Source organism: Myotis daubentonii, chromosome 14 (assembly GCF_963259705.1).
Source record: "Myotis daubentonii chromosome 14, mMyoDau2.1, whole genome shotgun sequence".
Classification (NCBI taxonomy): Eukaryota; Metazoa; Chordata; class Mammalia; order Chiroptera; family Vespertilionidae; genus Myotis; species Myotis daubentonii.
In genome coordinates this window covers 8,658,687-8,673,858 of record NC_081853.1, presented here as the reverse complement: position 1 = coordinate 8,673,858, position 15,172 = coordinate 8,658,687, and the positions used below count along the sequence as shown (strand labels likewise).

Sequence of the window (15,172 nt, the reverse complement as noted above, 5' to 3'; positions counted from 1 at the left end):
AACACTACAGGTTCAACTTAATGCCTCCTATGCCACTTCTGAGTTCCATCCCTTCCTCCTTCCTTGAATGTGTTTCCTTCACATTTATGTTTTTATAATTTTAGTATATATACACATCTCCATAGAATATGTAGAATTGTATGTGTTTTGAAAATATATTTAAGAGATATCATTTTGGACACAGGTCATTTGGCAGTATTTCCTTTTCACTTCACACTTTGGTTTCAAGAATTATCACTACTTTTTAATTGTGATGTGGTGTTTCATTGCATGAAGATGCCACAGAGTATCCATTTCTCTTTTGATGGGCACTAACTTTGTGTAATTTTTCTTATTAAAAGCTTCTGTTCATGTCACTTTGTGCACAGGTGTGACAGTTTCTCTGGAGAGCTGGGAAAAGAAATCCAACAACAGTGAGTTAGTGGTGTCAGAGGTTTCTCTTCCTAATATCACAAGAGCCTGGAGGGAGGCATTCCCAGACTGCATAGCAGGTAAGCGATGCCAAGGGGATCCAGGTTTGGTCCCTCTCTCTGTTCTGCTGTCCTTAGAGGATACACTTTTATCCTCAGGTTTGTTGTTTCATGGTCACAAAATAGTTACCGCAACTCCAGGCATTGTGTCATGGTACGGTCAGGAAGAAGGGAAAGGAACAAAAGTCCAAGAAAGCCATCTGGTCGTATTGTCTCTGTAAACCAGTTTCCTAGGAGCCCCACTTAGTGATTTTCACTTACACCCAATTGGCCAGAACAGGATCATGTGGATCAACCCTCAGCCAATTAGAAGAAAATTTCTGGATGGTGTGGGGCTGTGGAAGGCGGTTGGCTCAGTTGACCAGTTGAACCTGCCATACTGCCCAGAGAATCATGGCCAGGCCCTAGGACAGCGGTTCTCAACCTGTGGGTCGCGACCATCAAAAAACACATATAGCATATCAGATATTTACATTATGATTCATAACAGTAGCAAAATTACAGTTATGGAGTAGTAACAAAAATAATTTTATGGTTAGGGATCACCACAACATGAGGAACTATATTAAAGGGTCGCTGCATTAGGAAGGTTGAGAACCACTGCCCTGGGACCTGCACATCTTCAGCACTCCTAGGTGTTGTCAAAGTGATTTCTGAAGTGGTTAAACCAATTTATAGTCTTGCCAACAGAGTATGAAAGGTCAAATATCAAAGAATTATTATGAAGCTACTGCATGCACAAAACTGGATTAGGTCATTTATGAAAAAGCAAATAGAGAAACAAAAACCAAAAATCAATACTTCCAGAGCTTTAAGCAATGTGACTAGAGCTTAGAGTACAGTGTCAGACAGGCCTATTGGATTCCCTGCTCTGCCACCTACAGGCTGGTGATTCTAAGTTTTTCTGGGCCTCAGTTTCCTCATCTGTAAAATGGCAATAAAAGTACAGTGGGGCCTTGACTTACGAGTGTCCCGACTAACGAGTTTTTCGAGATATGAGCCGTCTCTGGGCTGATTTTTTGCTTTGAGTTGCGAGCTAAAATTCGGGTTATGAGCCAGCTTCAGATACCCCACCGCTAGTTGGCGCAGCGAACGTCACAGTGTACGCCACAACATCAGCCCAGCATCACGTGTCTCACTCGTTCACTTTAAGTGGTTAGCTCTTAGTTGAAGCATCAGTGTTGTGCTCGCATTTGTGCTTGCAGTTATTTTGCAAAACTTTGTTTTTGGGTGTCTGGAACGGATTAATGGCATTTCAATTCATTGTAATGGTGAAAATTGATTTGACATACGAGTAATTTGAGTTACGAGCTCCGTCACGGAATGAATTAAACTTGTAAGTCAAGGCCCCACTGTAACATCTATCTCATAGAGATGTTTCCATGATTAGAAGAGAAAGTATCTATGAATGACTAGCATAGCCCCAGCCACAGAGGGAGGCTGCAATTAATGTTTCCTACTTATTTTAACATCATTACCTAGAGATTATGTTACAGGTATGTTGACCATATTTTTGAGCCCCAAATTAGGAAAAAGATATGATGCTTATGAGTTCTACTTATAGAAAAATGGGTCCAAATATTTAAAATGGGACCATTCTGGAAAATGTGGGATGATTTCTAATGAGTTAATGTAAAGACATATCAAACCAGGGGCTTCACGTCATCTCTCTTTTCTAGAACATGCTCTTCTAGGAAGTAGAGCATGTTTCAAAATATGAGCCTCAAAGAGCAAAATTAAATAAATAAATAAATAAATAAATAAAGTAGACTAATTGAGACCAAATGTTTATTACTAAGCGCATATTTTGCTCTTCAATTTATAGATATAATCTTTGAGTTTTTCTTTTCTTTTTTTGTCTTTAAGCCCTCAGAGAACAAAGGTAAGAATGTGAGCCTCAAATTATTTTTTTTCTTTGTGATATTTAACAGTAAGTGCTAAGATATGAATAATATGAAAAAGTGAGAAAGCAATGAATAGAATTAATAGATTTTTGTGGGGAAAAGTTTAAGAAGCTGAAGTTATTAAATTCTGAGAAGGGAAAGCTAAAGGGAAATGTCATAATTATAATTCAGTCCCTGAGCATTCCCTTCGAGGGGACCAGAGGAAATGGAGTGAGTTTAAATGACTGGAGGAGGGACTAGAGGTCCCTTTAGGAAAGACTGTTCCAGTAGTAAGCACTGTTAAGCCTTCTCCCGGTTTCCAAATTACTGAGTGGCCTGAGAAAATAGACTTGGTATTATTTTTCTGCAATTGTTTATATCCCTTTCAGGTCATGAAACACTTGGTCTTCAAAATTTCATTATACAATTTCAAACCTTAAAAGAAGTGGCATGCTTTGTAGTTCTCCTGGCACCATGTCTACTGAGACATCTAATTACATGTCAGGCACAATGCGAGACTCAGGATGTGGAAGAATGCCTGTTGGACTAGCTCCTGTCCTCATGGAGCCCACAGGCATTGCATTACAAAACTAGGATGGATGCTGTGCAGGCCAGGAAAGGCCACCGAGTTCTGGCGGAGGGGCTGGACATGGTGGTCCGGGCAGGCCTGTGGAGGAAGTGCAGCCTAAGCTGAAATCTGATGGATGAGCAGAAGTCAGTTGGGTGGAACTGGCAGCCTGTAGGAGGTGGGTGGTTAGAGGTGGGGAAGGAGAAGAGAGGGACAGAGGATAGCTTATTCTCTTCTGGGGAGAGTGAACCTGGGTGTTGTGCTTAAATGGAGAAATGCAGGGCCTGATCACAGTTTACTGTAACCATTTTAGTGCTTATCTATTATTTTTCTTGTTGTCTTAACCATCATGACGTCATCATTTTATTTTAAAACTTGTTGAGAGGCTCTGAGAAAGAGCCCTGGTGGAACAAACCTCTCCTCTATTTTCTCCTTAGCTACTGGCTTAAAAAATCAAAGACTGGGTCCTGACTGGTGTGGCACAGTTGGTTGGAGATTCATCCCGTCCACCTAAAGGTTGTGGGTTCCATCCCACTCTGGCATGAATGTTTCTCTCTCACATTGATGTTTTCCTCTCTCCCTTGTTCTCTCTTCCTACTCCTCTAAAATCAATAAGCATGTCCGCAGTTGAGTAAAAAAAAAAAATCAGAGTGGTGTAGGGAGGAGGAAGAGTGGGGAGGGAGATAGGCAGGGCCTTGGCGGCTAAATGAACCCGCCCCTCCTCCTCTCCTGTTTCAGTAGTTCATGTCAGACATCCACTGGGTTTGTGGCCGTGAACTATGTCCCACGTAGCATTTGGTCAAGAGACATGTGCTCTGGAGTTCAGGTGCCTGCTTTCAGTGGAGAACGACTGGCAGTGTGACCTTGGGCAAGTAAGTATTCCTCTCTGGACCTCAACATACCCATCTGTACAATAGGAGTACAACAGCCCTTTCTCATTGAATTGCTGTGAGTGTTAAATGAGTTAAGGTACAGAAGGTGCTTGGAACAGTGCCTGGTATGGTATAATAAATAAATGGTGAGCAATGACTATCATTATTGTTTATCTTATATGGAACCTGAGGCAGGGATCAATAATAACAATAGTTTTCATTGACTAAGCATTTATTCTTCTACAGTCATTGTGCTTTGCCTTTATTATCTCACTTAATATTCTCAAGCACCTCATTTTGCAGACAAAAGGCCTCAGAGAGGGTTGGTAAGCTGCCAACAGCAGGGATGGGGTGGCCATTGCACCCAACCCAACTTTGTCCACTTTGACCAGGAATATTGGATCCTGGTTCCTTTTACTTTCTACTCAAAGTGCCTTGTTTTCTTTAGAGCTGTGTTGGTAGACCTTTCTAGAACTGTGTGTTCAGTCTGGAAGTACGGTCGGCTCTTTTACAAACCTCCCAGCAGTTATATTAATAAACATGGCTCAGATAAGTACCAGGGAATTGGCAACCATAACCAAAGAACAGTCAGAGGAAAAGTACCCAAAGAATTTGTGTTCTAATATCAATAAACAGGCGTGGGCACACGGTGCGTGAGACTTGCTACTAGGGACATAGATGGTGACAGAGCTGAGGACAACCGTGTATTCTCCATCTTCAGCTGCTCACATGGGGGCCCAGCAGTCCTGCTTCTGAGAAGCAGAAGGGACAGATCTCACAACTCCTGTGAGACCACAGGCCCAGGAGCCGAGCAAGTGCACAGGCTTGCCGCTCCCACCAGGCTGTGCCTCGGCCTTCATCACTGCCAGTGAGGTGAGCATCGGCACCTGTTCTAGCTTCTCTGGACCCATTTCACTGGCCTGTGAGAGTGGGATATGGATACTCACATCCCCAACTCCTTGAGGACTTTTTCTAATGTTCATTGAAATGAAGAACACAGCACCTGTAATACCGTAGATTGCAATTGGTTAGCACTCAATGTTAGCGACCACTCTTCAGGCCTAGACAGCATATTGAATGCTCTGTTTTTGGAATGATTACATCACTTTCCCAAAGGATTTTGGAGGATGTACTCTGATGCAAAAGGAAAGTGTAAAAAAGAAGACTTTCCGAGAGGGCAGAGACACTGTTCAGAGGGCTAGTGGGGAAGCCGTGGGCTGTGTTTGGGATGCAGCTTCTGGTTTCTCTCCCACAGTAGACTGTGGTACCCAGGTGTTAAAGGAGCCTGAAATTTGGGGGGAGCATGATAGTACTGAGAGGTGAGAGAAGAAGGCTTCTTACATGGGGAATAGGGTGGTCCTGTCTCTCCTTCCAGACGTAGATTAACAATGACTTAATTCCAGAAATATTGTCAGCAAGTAAAATAAATAGACTAATCACTGTGGGCAATTTGTATGTTAATGTATCTAGGCATTGTTTCTAGTCTGACCCTTAAATGTACGTTTAATCAATCTAGATGGATGAGTCATCCTGTTCTTAATTAATCTTTTTGGACATTTATAGAGAAAAGGCAAAGTCTTTACAAAGACCTTATAAATGTGTTTAACTTTAGGATGGATTTTTATTTATGTGCATAGCACGAGCAGCCGTTACTTGGAAATGATGGCTTATTTTGAATGTTCGCAGACCTTCAAAATGTTTTTTTTCCACCCTTGGGGAGGGAATCAGGGGTGAGTTGAAAGGAAACACATGATGGCCATTTTCCATGGCACGAGCTGGCTAACCTTTCTGGAGCGTACATGTTTGTTTGGACTTAATAGCATTGCAAGCAGAGAACGGGAGAAAGAGATGGTGCCTTCGCTCTTCCGGAGGCTTGGTTGGTTAATGGTGTCACATCAGAGATTTGTCTTAGTTGGGATGACCCTGGGCTCAGTCTCCTTTGCCACAGAAATCATCACTATTACAAAAGCACTTCCCTGGATCCTAAAGACTTTGGCTCTTACAACAAACACCAAGGCAGTGCCCAACTGCACTTGTTGTCATGGGCTTTTGTTGTGTCAGACATTGCCGGGGATCAACCATCTGCTGGGACTCTGGGGTTCATTTTAGTGCTATTTGCTATAGGGATTTCACTTAAATTGAAGTCAGTTCCTCTAAGACACTAGGCTCTGTGTGTGTGTTGCAGAGAATGGCATTATCACTCAATCATCCAGCTCCTCTTGTCCACCAGCATTTTGTGCTCAGGGTGAATTATTTTTCTACTTCTGTGGTCCAGCTTTTAGCTTTTGGAATTCATGTGTATTGAGCATCTTTGTTGTAGAGCCTTTGGGCTAGGTGTTGAGAATGTAGTAGCATATACTATATGTTTAGAATAATCAGAATTCCAGATATTGATAAGTGCCATTAAAAAAAAGTTAAACAAGGTGCTGAGATAAGAATGGCATATTTCAGAGGCAGAGGTAAGTCCAGTGTGGCTGGGAGTGGACAAGGCAAGGAGCAGGTTGAAATGCAGCCAGAGATGTGGGCAGGGACCAGATCACAGAGGGTGTCAAGGGGTATAATAAGGAATTGGATTTTACTTGAACTGCAGTGGGCAGCCATGGGAGGGGTTTAAGAAAGGGACTGGCATGATCTGACGTAGGCTTTAGAGAGATCTCTTTGGCAGTTGTGTAGAGCCTTGCTCCTCAGAGCCTGGCCTGGTGGTGGGCCATTAGTGTGAGCATCATCTGGGAGCTTGTTAGAAGAGTCTTGAGGCCCACCCAAGTCTTCTGAAGCAGGATCTGCTCTTTTAACAAGATCTATGTTTGAGATGTGCTTTTGCAGAGAAATAATGGAGTAGGGCAAGGAAAACTCATCTCACAAGGTCCCCAACCTCACTGTCTTCTCAGGTATAGGAGATAAGTCCTAGATCTTAAAGGGCCAACCAAACTTACTTTCAAATTCCACTTCTGATTGAACCATTAACATAGTAACTTTTTATTTATTCACTTATTTCTCTAGTTCTTAGGTCACTCTTCTTCTTTCCTTTTACCCATCAGTTGAACTTGTGTGTGTGTGTGTGTGTGTGTGTGTGTGTGTGTGTGTTTCACTCACCTATTGGTTCTGTAATTCCCCTTAAGAAATTACCACTGTTTCCATCATAAATGAAGTGGCAGTTGCATAAAGTACCCATATCTTAATAGAAAGATAACTGGATCCTGTTACAAGGTTGGTATAAGGTTGACATTCATATTTATAAACTAGCCATTATTACTATTGGGTCTAATGCTGTTGGCATGTATGTAAGTTAGGATTAGGTTTGCCTTAAATAAGTAAACTTATAACAAAGGCTTATAGATAGAAATGTATTCTTTCTCATTTCAAAATCTGGAGGTAGGCAGTTATGATGGGGTTCTTGTGAAAGTTCTATTCCATGAAGACCCCAGGGATCCAGACTTGCTCTATCTTATTGTTCCACTGTGTTTGGCCTCTATTGCCAAGGTCACCTCATGGTCCAAGATGGCTGCCTTATCTTCAGCCAACATATTAAAATTCCAGCCATCAGGGCAGAAGGAATAAAAAGGACGGTGCAAAGGAAGCACGGCAGCAGACTTTTCAAGGAGATTCCCCTTACAGAGTATTGGCCAGAATTTAGACAAATGGCCCAAACTCTGATAAGTGCAGTCTTTGTTTTGGGTGGCTAGATACCCAGCTTAAAATCAGCAATCTCTTACTATAGAGAAAGGGAAAGCAAGTATTAGGGAACAGCTAGCAACTCCTAACACAGCATGTTTCAGGAATGTGATTTGACATATCTAAATATATAATGGTACCTCCCTACTAAATTTAATCTAGGCTGAATATTTTGCACCATCATCTCATTATGGTGTTTTGTAATTCTTTCCACTTTTCTTTCCAAAGAGAAAGAGGTGTCTGATTTAGCAAGAATGCATTTCTGAATTCAAAGTTGAAATGTGAAGATAATCCCCACCCACTTGAAATAGGATAAAAGAAAATCCCCTGATAGCGGGAAATAGGCAAAGTTCTATTAACACATGTATCTTTTCCTGAGCTTGGTCTTTATGCAACAAAGGAATTGGAGGTAATCCACCCCTCATCCTACAGTCAGTTTCTGACTCAGCAACTGCAGGTGCTATTGTTACCACCAAGGGAATGAAAAGGGTGCAAACAGACATGGGACTTTCAGAGGATTCTATCCCTTAATTTAAAAATTTAGGTCTGGAAAGGGTATGTTTAAAATGTTTTAGTGCTCTGGCTGGGAGGACAGGCTGTGGAATCAGCTAAGCCAGAGCTGAGCAGTGAGCTGGTTACTTTTGAGCAAATAATTGCTGATCTCAGAACATACGCTAGTTAACTAGAGATAAGTTACCATCACTGAAGGGTTCATTTGAAAATCAAATGAGAAATTGCATGTAAAGCTCTTAGCACAAAGCTTATTCCATTGTAAATATTCAAAAAAATGTTGGTTATTACAAATTCAGCCCACATATAAATTTAAAAAGGTGAAAGAAATCTAGCTGTCCTGGCTCAGGCTTCAGACTTTTCTAAAATCTCTCAAACAAGCAACAGCTGGTGTCAGCATGCCCCATACCTATCAATAAGAGGCCCAAGACCTGGCACTGGCACCAGCCTGCCTTGTTCACAGCTTGGCCTCACCTGGGCAGTCCAATCCCAATACAAGTAGCAGCCATCTGCAAATTGCCCTGTAGTTCCAGTGGCCCCAGGCAGTGGCTGACTTTGCACCTCACAGGAGGCCCCAGAGCCAGTGCACCCCACAGATAGCTTCAGACTGATTACAACTCTACAAATTCACAAGTGACACACTCAAAGGCCAAACTCAATGAGCACCAAAGCACTAATGAAGAAAGTCCTGCTCTATAAGTGTGTCCCCTGCACAGCAGCTCTTTCATTGTAGTTGCAGCTGGTCCTCACAGCCAATTGGCCTAGAGGTCAACTCTCTTCAGTGACACCAACATCAATCCAGGCTCAACTACAACGAGACTGTGCACACAGCCCACACAGCAGGACACCTAGAAAGTCTAGCTCAGATGACTAGACAGGTTGAGCATCTGGACCCTACAGGACATCTACTACACAAGGCCACTCTACAAATTCTAGGAGACATAGCAGCTCTACCTAATACATAGAAACAAATACAGAGGAGCAGCCAAAATGCAGAGACAAGGAAACATGTTACAAATGAAAGAAATGAAAGCAAGCAAAATACTGGATACAGAGTTCAAAACAATGATTATAAGGTTTCTCAAGGACCTTAATGAGAGCTTCAAGAGACTTACTGAGAATTTCAAGGATCTTAGTGAGAATTTCAAAGACATGAAAAAAGACTAGTCAGAAATTGAGTATACACTAACTAAAATAAAGAATAATTTACAGGGATTCTGCAGTAGAGTCGAGGATTCTGAGAATCAGGTCAACAATTTGGAATATGAGGCAGCAAAACACACCCAACAAGAAGAGCAAAAAGAAAAAAGAATTTAAAAAAAAGTGAGGATTGTATAAGGAGCATCTGGGACAATTTCAAGTATACTAACATTCACATTATGGGGGTGCCAGAAGGAGAAGAGAGAGAGCAAGATATCAAAAACCTATTTGAAGATATAGTGACAGAAAACTTCCCCTACCTGGTGAAAGAAATAGACTTACAAGTCCAGGGAGAACAGAGAGTCCCAAACAGGAGGAACCCAAAGAGGTCGACACCAAGACACATCATAATTAAAATGCCCAGAGTAAAAGACAAAGAGAGAATCTTAAAAGCATCAAGAGAAAAGTAGTTAGTTGCCTGCAAGGGAGTGCCCATACAAATGTCAGCTGATATCTCAAGAGAAACTTTGCAGGCCAGAAGGGAGTGCCAAGAAATATTCAAAGTGATGAATAGCAAGGTCCTACAACCAAGATTATTCTACCCAGCAAAGCTATTATTTAGAGTTGAAGGTCAGATAAAGAGCTTCACGGATAAGAAAAAGCTAAAGGAGTTCATCACCACCAAACCAGTATTACATGAAATGTTGAAGGGCATTTTTTAAGAAGAGGAGGAGGAGGAGAAAGAGGAACAAGAAGAGATAAAAAATATGAACAATAAAATGGCAATAAATACATATCTATCAACAATTGAATCTAAAAATCAAAATAAATGAACAAGGAATCTAATGAACAAAATAAACTGATGAATAAAATAGAACCAGAGGTATGGAAACATGGGACAGACTGAGGAATCTCAGAGGAAAGGGAGGTGGGGCAGGGAGAGATGAACCAAAGATCTTATATGCATATATGCATTACCTATGGACACAGACAATAGGGTAGTGAAGGCCTGGGACAGGGTGGGAATTGGGTGGAGGGAGGCAATAGGAGGACTTCTGTAAAACTCTCAATAATAAAGATTTATATAATAAAATCTATATGTTTAAGGGGTCTTTTAGGGATATTCTTCTTTCACATTCATATTTGTTTAATTCACTTATTGGTCCATCCATTATTTCAATACTTTGACTCCTAATTTGTACCAGACCCTAGTAGGTACTATTTGCTGGAGGGGGCAGGAAACCAAAACAAATGAAACAGCCCCTGTGCTAAAGGAGCTTATTGCTTAGTGGAAGAGAAAAGAACTAAACAAAATTATTATGTTCCAGTGAGAAAAACTAAAAAGTATAAAGTATTATTAAAGTGAGAAGTGCCCTGGCTGGTTTGGCTCAGTTGTTTGAGTGTTACTCTATGCACCAAAAGGTCACCAGTTCAATTCGCAATATGGGCACATACCAAGGCTGTGGGTTCGATCCCCAGTTGCGGCTGCATATGGGAGGCAACCCCTAGATGTTTCTCTCTCATATCGATGTTCTTATCTCTCTCTCTCTCTTCCTCTTCCTCTCTCTCTAAAATCAATAAACACACACACACACACACATGCACGCACACACACATATTTTAATGAGAAGAGAGAATTACAATCATGATAAGTTTGCTGGGAGATAAGTCAAATAGCCCAGCAGGTGTGGCTCAGTGGTTGAGCATTGACCTATGAATCACAGTTGGTTCCTGATCAGAGCACTCCCAGAGGGGGCTGTGCAGGAGGCAGCTGATCAATGATTCTCTCTCATCCTTGATATTTCTAGCTCTCCCTCTCCCTTCCTTTCTGAAATCAATAAAAATATATTTTAAAAAAGAAAGATTAATAAAAACAAGTAAGATAATTATTTTCCAATATGCTGATTCCAGTTCAGGGTCTCGGGTAGATGAAGCCCTCTCTTGCCAGAGGGGGTGGGAGAGTGGGGCATGATGGGAGAGGACACACTTTGGAGGGGACACCCTTCTATTGGTGGGCACACACTCCCAAAGATTGGGACAGTTCAGATATGCTCATTCATCTCATGTGCACATCTTTGGGATGTGGGAGAAAACCCACACAGATAACAAAAAAAAAAACAACCCAAAACCCCCAAAATAACTTTTTGTTTTTTTACACCAGATAGTGGCCCTAGCCAGGAATTAATATTTTCTCTCATCAACATTATAACTAAAGCATGCTATTCAAGTTTCTATTGATAATGATTCTAAGACTTATTTTAGTTTCAGAAACTTGAACATGTGAAGATAAGTAAGAGCTTGTCTAACAATTGAGGGTAATAGTAATTGGAGGTAGTAAATTACCTGGGTATTGAGATAGATGATATAATGTTGAGTTGGTGAGTCAGCTGCAGGCCTGCAGACTAGAGCCCCAGAGGGGAAATTTCAGTTAGGAAAGCCTCTTGCATCACATTGGGAGCAACTCAATCCCATGGCAGGGTCTGGTGCTAAGGAGGACTGGCATCAGGTTTTGGGGTGTGGGCCTCGGTTTGGGCTTCCCATGCCTGAATGCTAACTTCTCATCTTCCTCAGTTGGCCTGTAGAATCATCAAAGCCAAGGCAGGAACCCCTGGACTCTGCTAAGAGGATGGGCTACTGTAAAGTCCTCACACCGTTTCCTACAGTATGAAAACTGGGCATTTGACTTGTCTCCCTGCAAACGTATCATAACACACACGTACATTTCAACTTGTAGCTTCCCATTGCACTTAGGATAAGGATCAAAACTTGTAACGTTGCCTAAAAGGCTGGAGTAATCTAGTTCTCATCTACCTCTGCAGGCATTATCACTTCGATCTCAGAGACCAATTCCATGATCATGTTTAATGTCTATGTGCCTGAGTGTTTTAGACCATGTTTCTTCTCTCTCATCTTAGATCATGTTTTTTCTTGCTCTCTCAGGTGCAGTCACTCTGGCTTTTTTCTCAGGTCCATATACCTAACCTGGTTCCACTTGCAGTGGGACCTCCTTCATGTCTAGAAGGTTCTTTCCTTCCACTCTTTGTCTAGATTATTTGAATCTTACTTCAAGAGCTTCATATCCTGCTAAAACCTTACCTAATCCTTTCCCTCTAGAGAGAGAGAGAGGTAGGTGAGAGAGACATCGATATGAAAGAGGCACATTGATTGCCTCTCCAACTGGAGCCAAGGATTGAACCTGCAACCTAGGTACATGCCCTTGACAGGGAATTGAACCAAGGACCCTTCAGTGGGCAGGCTATTGCTCTACCAATGAGCCACACTCACTTCAGGATTTTAAATTCTTGGGTACAGTGTTTGCAGGGACTAAAAGCTCACACTCTATTAATTCCTAGTATAAAACTCTAATAAAGTGAGGCTACCACAGAATTAATAAACATATTATTGTTTGGTGAACTGCATTTAGCACCAAGTTAGAAGGCCTTTCACAATAAGACGACTGATGACTTACATCTATCAGCTCATTCAACAACAATCACTTCTAGCATGCAGACAAATGAAACTGTGCTTACCTACACCTATTGTAAACCTTCCTTTCAAGGATGGTTCAATCTCAGCCCACCAACTGTAGGATTAGAAAAGTGAAGTTTTTTCTTAATTTCTGTTTTTAAGTTAAGAATAGTAGTGAAAGGGGGCCCACACATGGAGATGAGAAAGTAAGTGTTCTCTGGCATGCATCACATTTACCTGGAGGATTTGTTAAAACACAAATTCCGGGGCTCCATCCCTAGAATTTCTGCTTTGTTAGGTCAGGGGTGGGTCTTAGGAGTTTGCATTTCTGATGAGTCCCCAGGTGCTGCTGCTGCAGGGATTAAGAGTACTTGGAGAACCACTGTACTCCAATGATCCTGTTTGACAATTTGGGGTGGAAACAGGTTTTTTCCCAAATTTACCATGTTCCTTTTTGACAATCTGACCCTGTCTAAACAGCATGATCAGTTCCACCCAGGAGAGCAAGCCCATGATCAGTTTTATGTGTCTGTACCCAAGTTTTTTCTTAATCATGCCTATATGAGAAGCCTAAAATGCCCCTCCTTCCTTAAGCAATTGGAAACTCTCTCTGCCCTCGATGTCCATGGATGGAAGAGCTCCCTCTGGGAACTGACCCACCTCCCAGGGAGCCTCGTCACTGTCCTGGAGTGTTGGATGAGCAGCGTGGTTTACAGGTGCCTGGCACTTGCTAATGGCTCTTCCCGCATTGTGCCATTGAACCCTCATGCCACCCTGTGGGCGATCACTCCTACCTCTGGAAGGGAACAGAGCCTGGGAAGAGGCTAAGTCGCTTCCCTCTTCACTGAACAAGAATCCAGTCCAGCCACTCTGGCCCCAAGCCTAAATCTTGCAGCTCAGTTGTATCGTCTGTTAGGTGAAACCCCACGAGAGAAGTAAACTGTGGTGTCTCCACCGTGATCTGAGAGTTCCCTCCCTCCCCTTCAGACTGCAGTGCTGTGCACCAAGATATCCCCCCCGCCTCCCCCCCACATACACAATCTAAAGAAAACAATGAAAGGGCTGATTCCTGAATACCTATTAATCAGACAGAAGCAAAAATCCCTCCCACAGCACGTAGCTATTCATGCCCGCGTTGCTGGAGAGAATTTACACCATCCATTATTTTGATGGGTGCTGGAGGGAGGATCAGGATGAGATCAGCCCCAAGTGGATCCAGAAATTATTGGCAAATACAGCTGTGGAGGGTGTGTTTTGTACTTTCTTCAACCTTTTACTGAAGATAAATAGCATGACAGTAAGCAGTTATCTGTTTGAATATGCAGCCCCAAATAAAAAGTCTTACAATGGGAAAAATGAAGACGAGCAGGAAGAGAGGAAGAAGATAAAGGTGAATGCCGCATCTCTCCCTCCTCAGACACAGCCAATAGGGTGTCATATTTCTTGCTCATGAAATGACTGCCACTCAAGCTACTTTTAAACTCCTGACCCCAGGTTTGTTCCCAGGCAATGAAAAAATAACCCGAGGTTTGTCTGTATGCATTGATAAAAGGTAATTTTTTGTTTTTACTTCCAGATAGCTCTAGACAACAGCATGGGAACGAGCTAAAACTGAAGCGTGCCTATAAACAGTTGGGCGCGGATGACAAGAGCGTGGTGGGCGTTCGCCACGTCTGCGCCTGTAGAAGGTTGTGTGTGTAGATTTGCTCCGCAACCTGCCAGGCAGTTTCATGTGGGGTAGGTCCTGACTTCCATGTCCTTTGTATTTATTATTTTAGAATCACTGGCCCCAATAAGTCTTCCCATTCAACATGGGTTTCCAGTAAATGGCAAAGGCCCCTTAAATCTGTCTGCAGTTTTAGAACAAACTGGCCCAAAGCCTTCATAATAACCATGGGTGGGCATTTGTTGAAGGGTTCACTGTCATGTTTATTTACGCAGTTCAAAGGTAGGAGGTTCCCTGACAGCTCCGGGAATGAATACAGATGCTATGAGGATCAGCAGTTGAAAGCCAGTGCAAGCTAAATGGTTGGGCTTGGAGGAAGCTGGCTGGAGCCATAACCCAGCCAAGGTCAGTGTGGAATGCTATTATTATTTCATTAGCATTATCATCATCACAATTATTTCCCAAATTACCCTTTAGTGGGTCCAATGTACCTTCATGTCTGTAACTAAGACATAGATCACTTCTCTTCTCTCAGCAGTCGTTAGAAAAGTCCCAGGCAGATGTCAACCTCCCGGCTCTAAATCGAACCTTGATCTTCTCCAGTGTTCGCTCTGCTTTTATTTATGTGTCTGCATAGGATTTGCCCGTAAACTTTCTCTTATGGAGTGTAAAGCCACAATTAGTGTTATTATCTATTCAGGTGCTCATAGCTAATATAAATATTTTTATATTCACGGATAGAGGTTTAAAAATCATTTTCCAGTATTATTTTGATATAGATGGTTCCACTATGCTGAGACATTTCTCATAATAACACTGTTGGGAGGGTGTTAAATTTTTCTCCCTTGCCCTTTGCTCTGAGACTTGGTTTTTCTTTCACAAATTCCACCTGGAATAACTTTAGCGTTAGAGGTGGATGGAGG

The 15,172-nt window shown here is 42.2% G+C and overlaps 1 protein-coding gene across 9 annotated transcripts in view; it reads left to right on the top strand.

Moving 5' to 3' along the window:
• The window catches only part of LOC132215223 (uncharacterized), a 147,636-nt gene that overhangs the window by 53,585 nt on the left and 78,879 nt on the right, over window positions 1-15,172 (top strand). For 8 of the 9 annotated variants that reach the window (XR_009448483.1, XR_009448478.1, XR_009448482.1 and 5 more), the window contains exon 2: window positions 369-491. Coding sequence is in view for 1 of the 9 variants with exons in the window: in XM_059663053.1 (XP_059519036.1) it covers window positions 369-491 (123 nt within the window). In the remaining 8 variants the exon portion in view is untranslated. Of the gene's footprint in view, window positions 1-368; window positions 492-3,368; window positions 3,438-15,172 lie in introns of those variants that run through there. The other variant, XR_009448481.1, reaches the window with a different exon arrangement.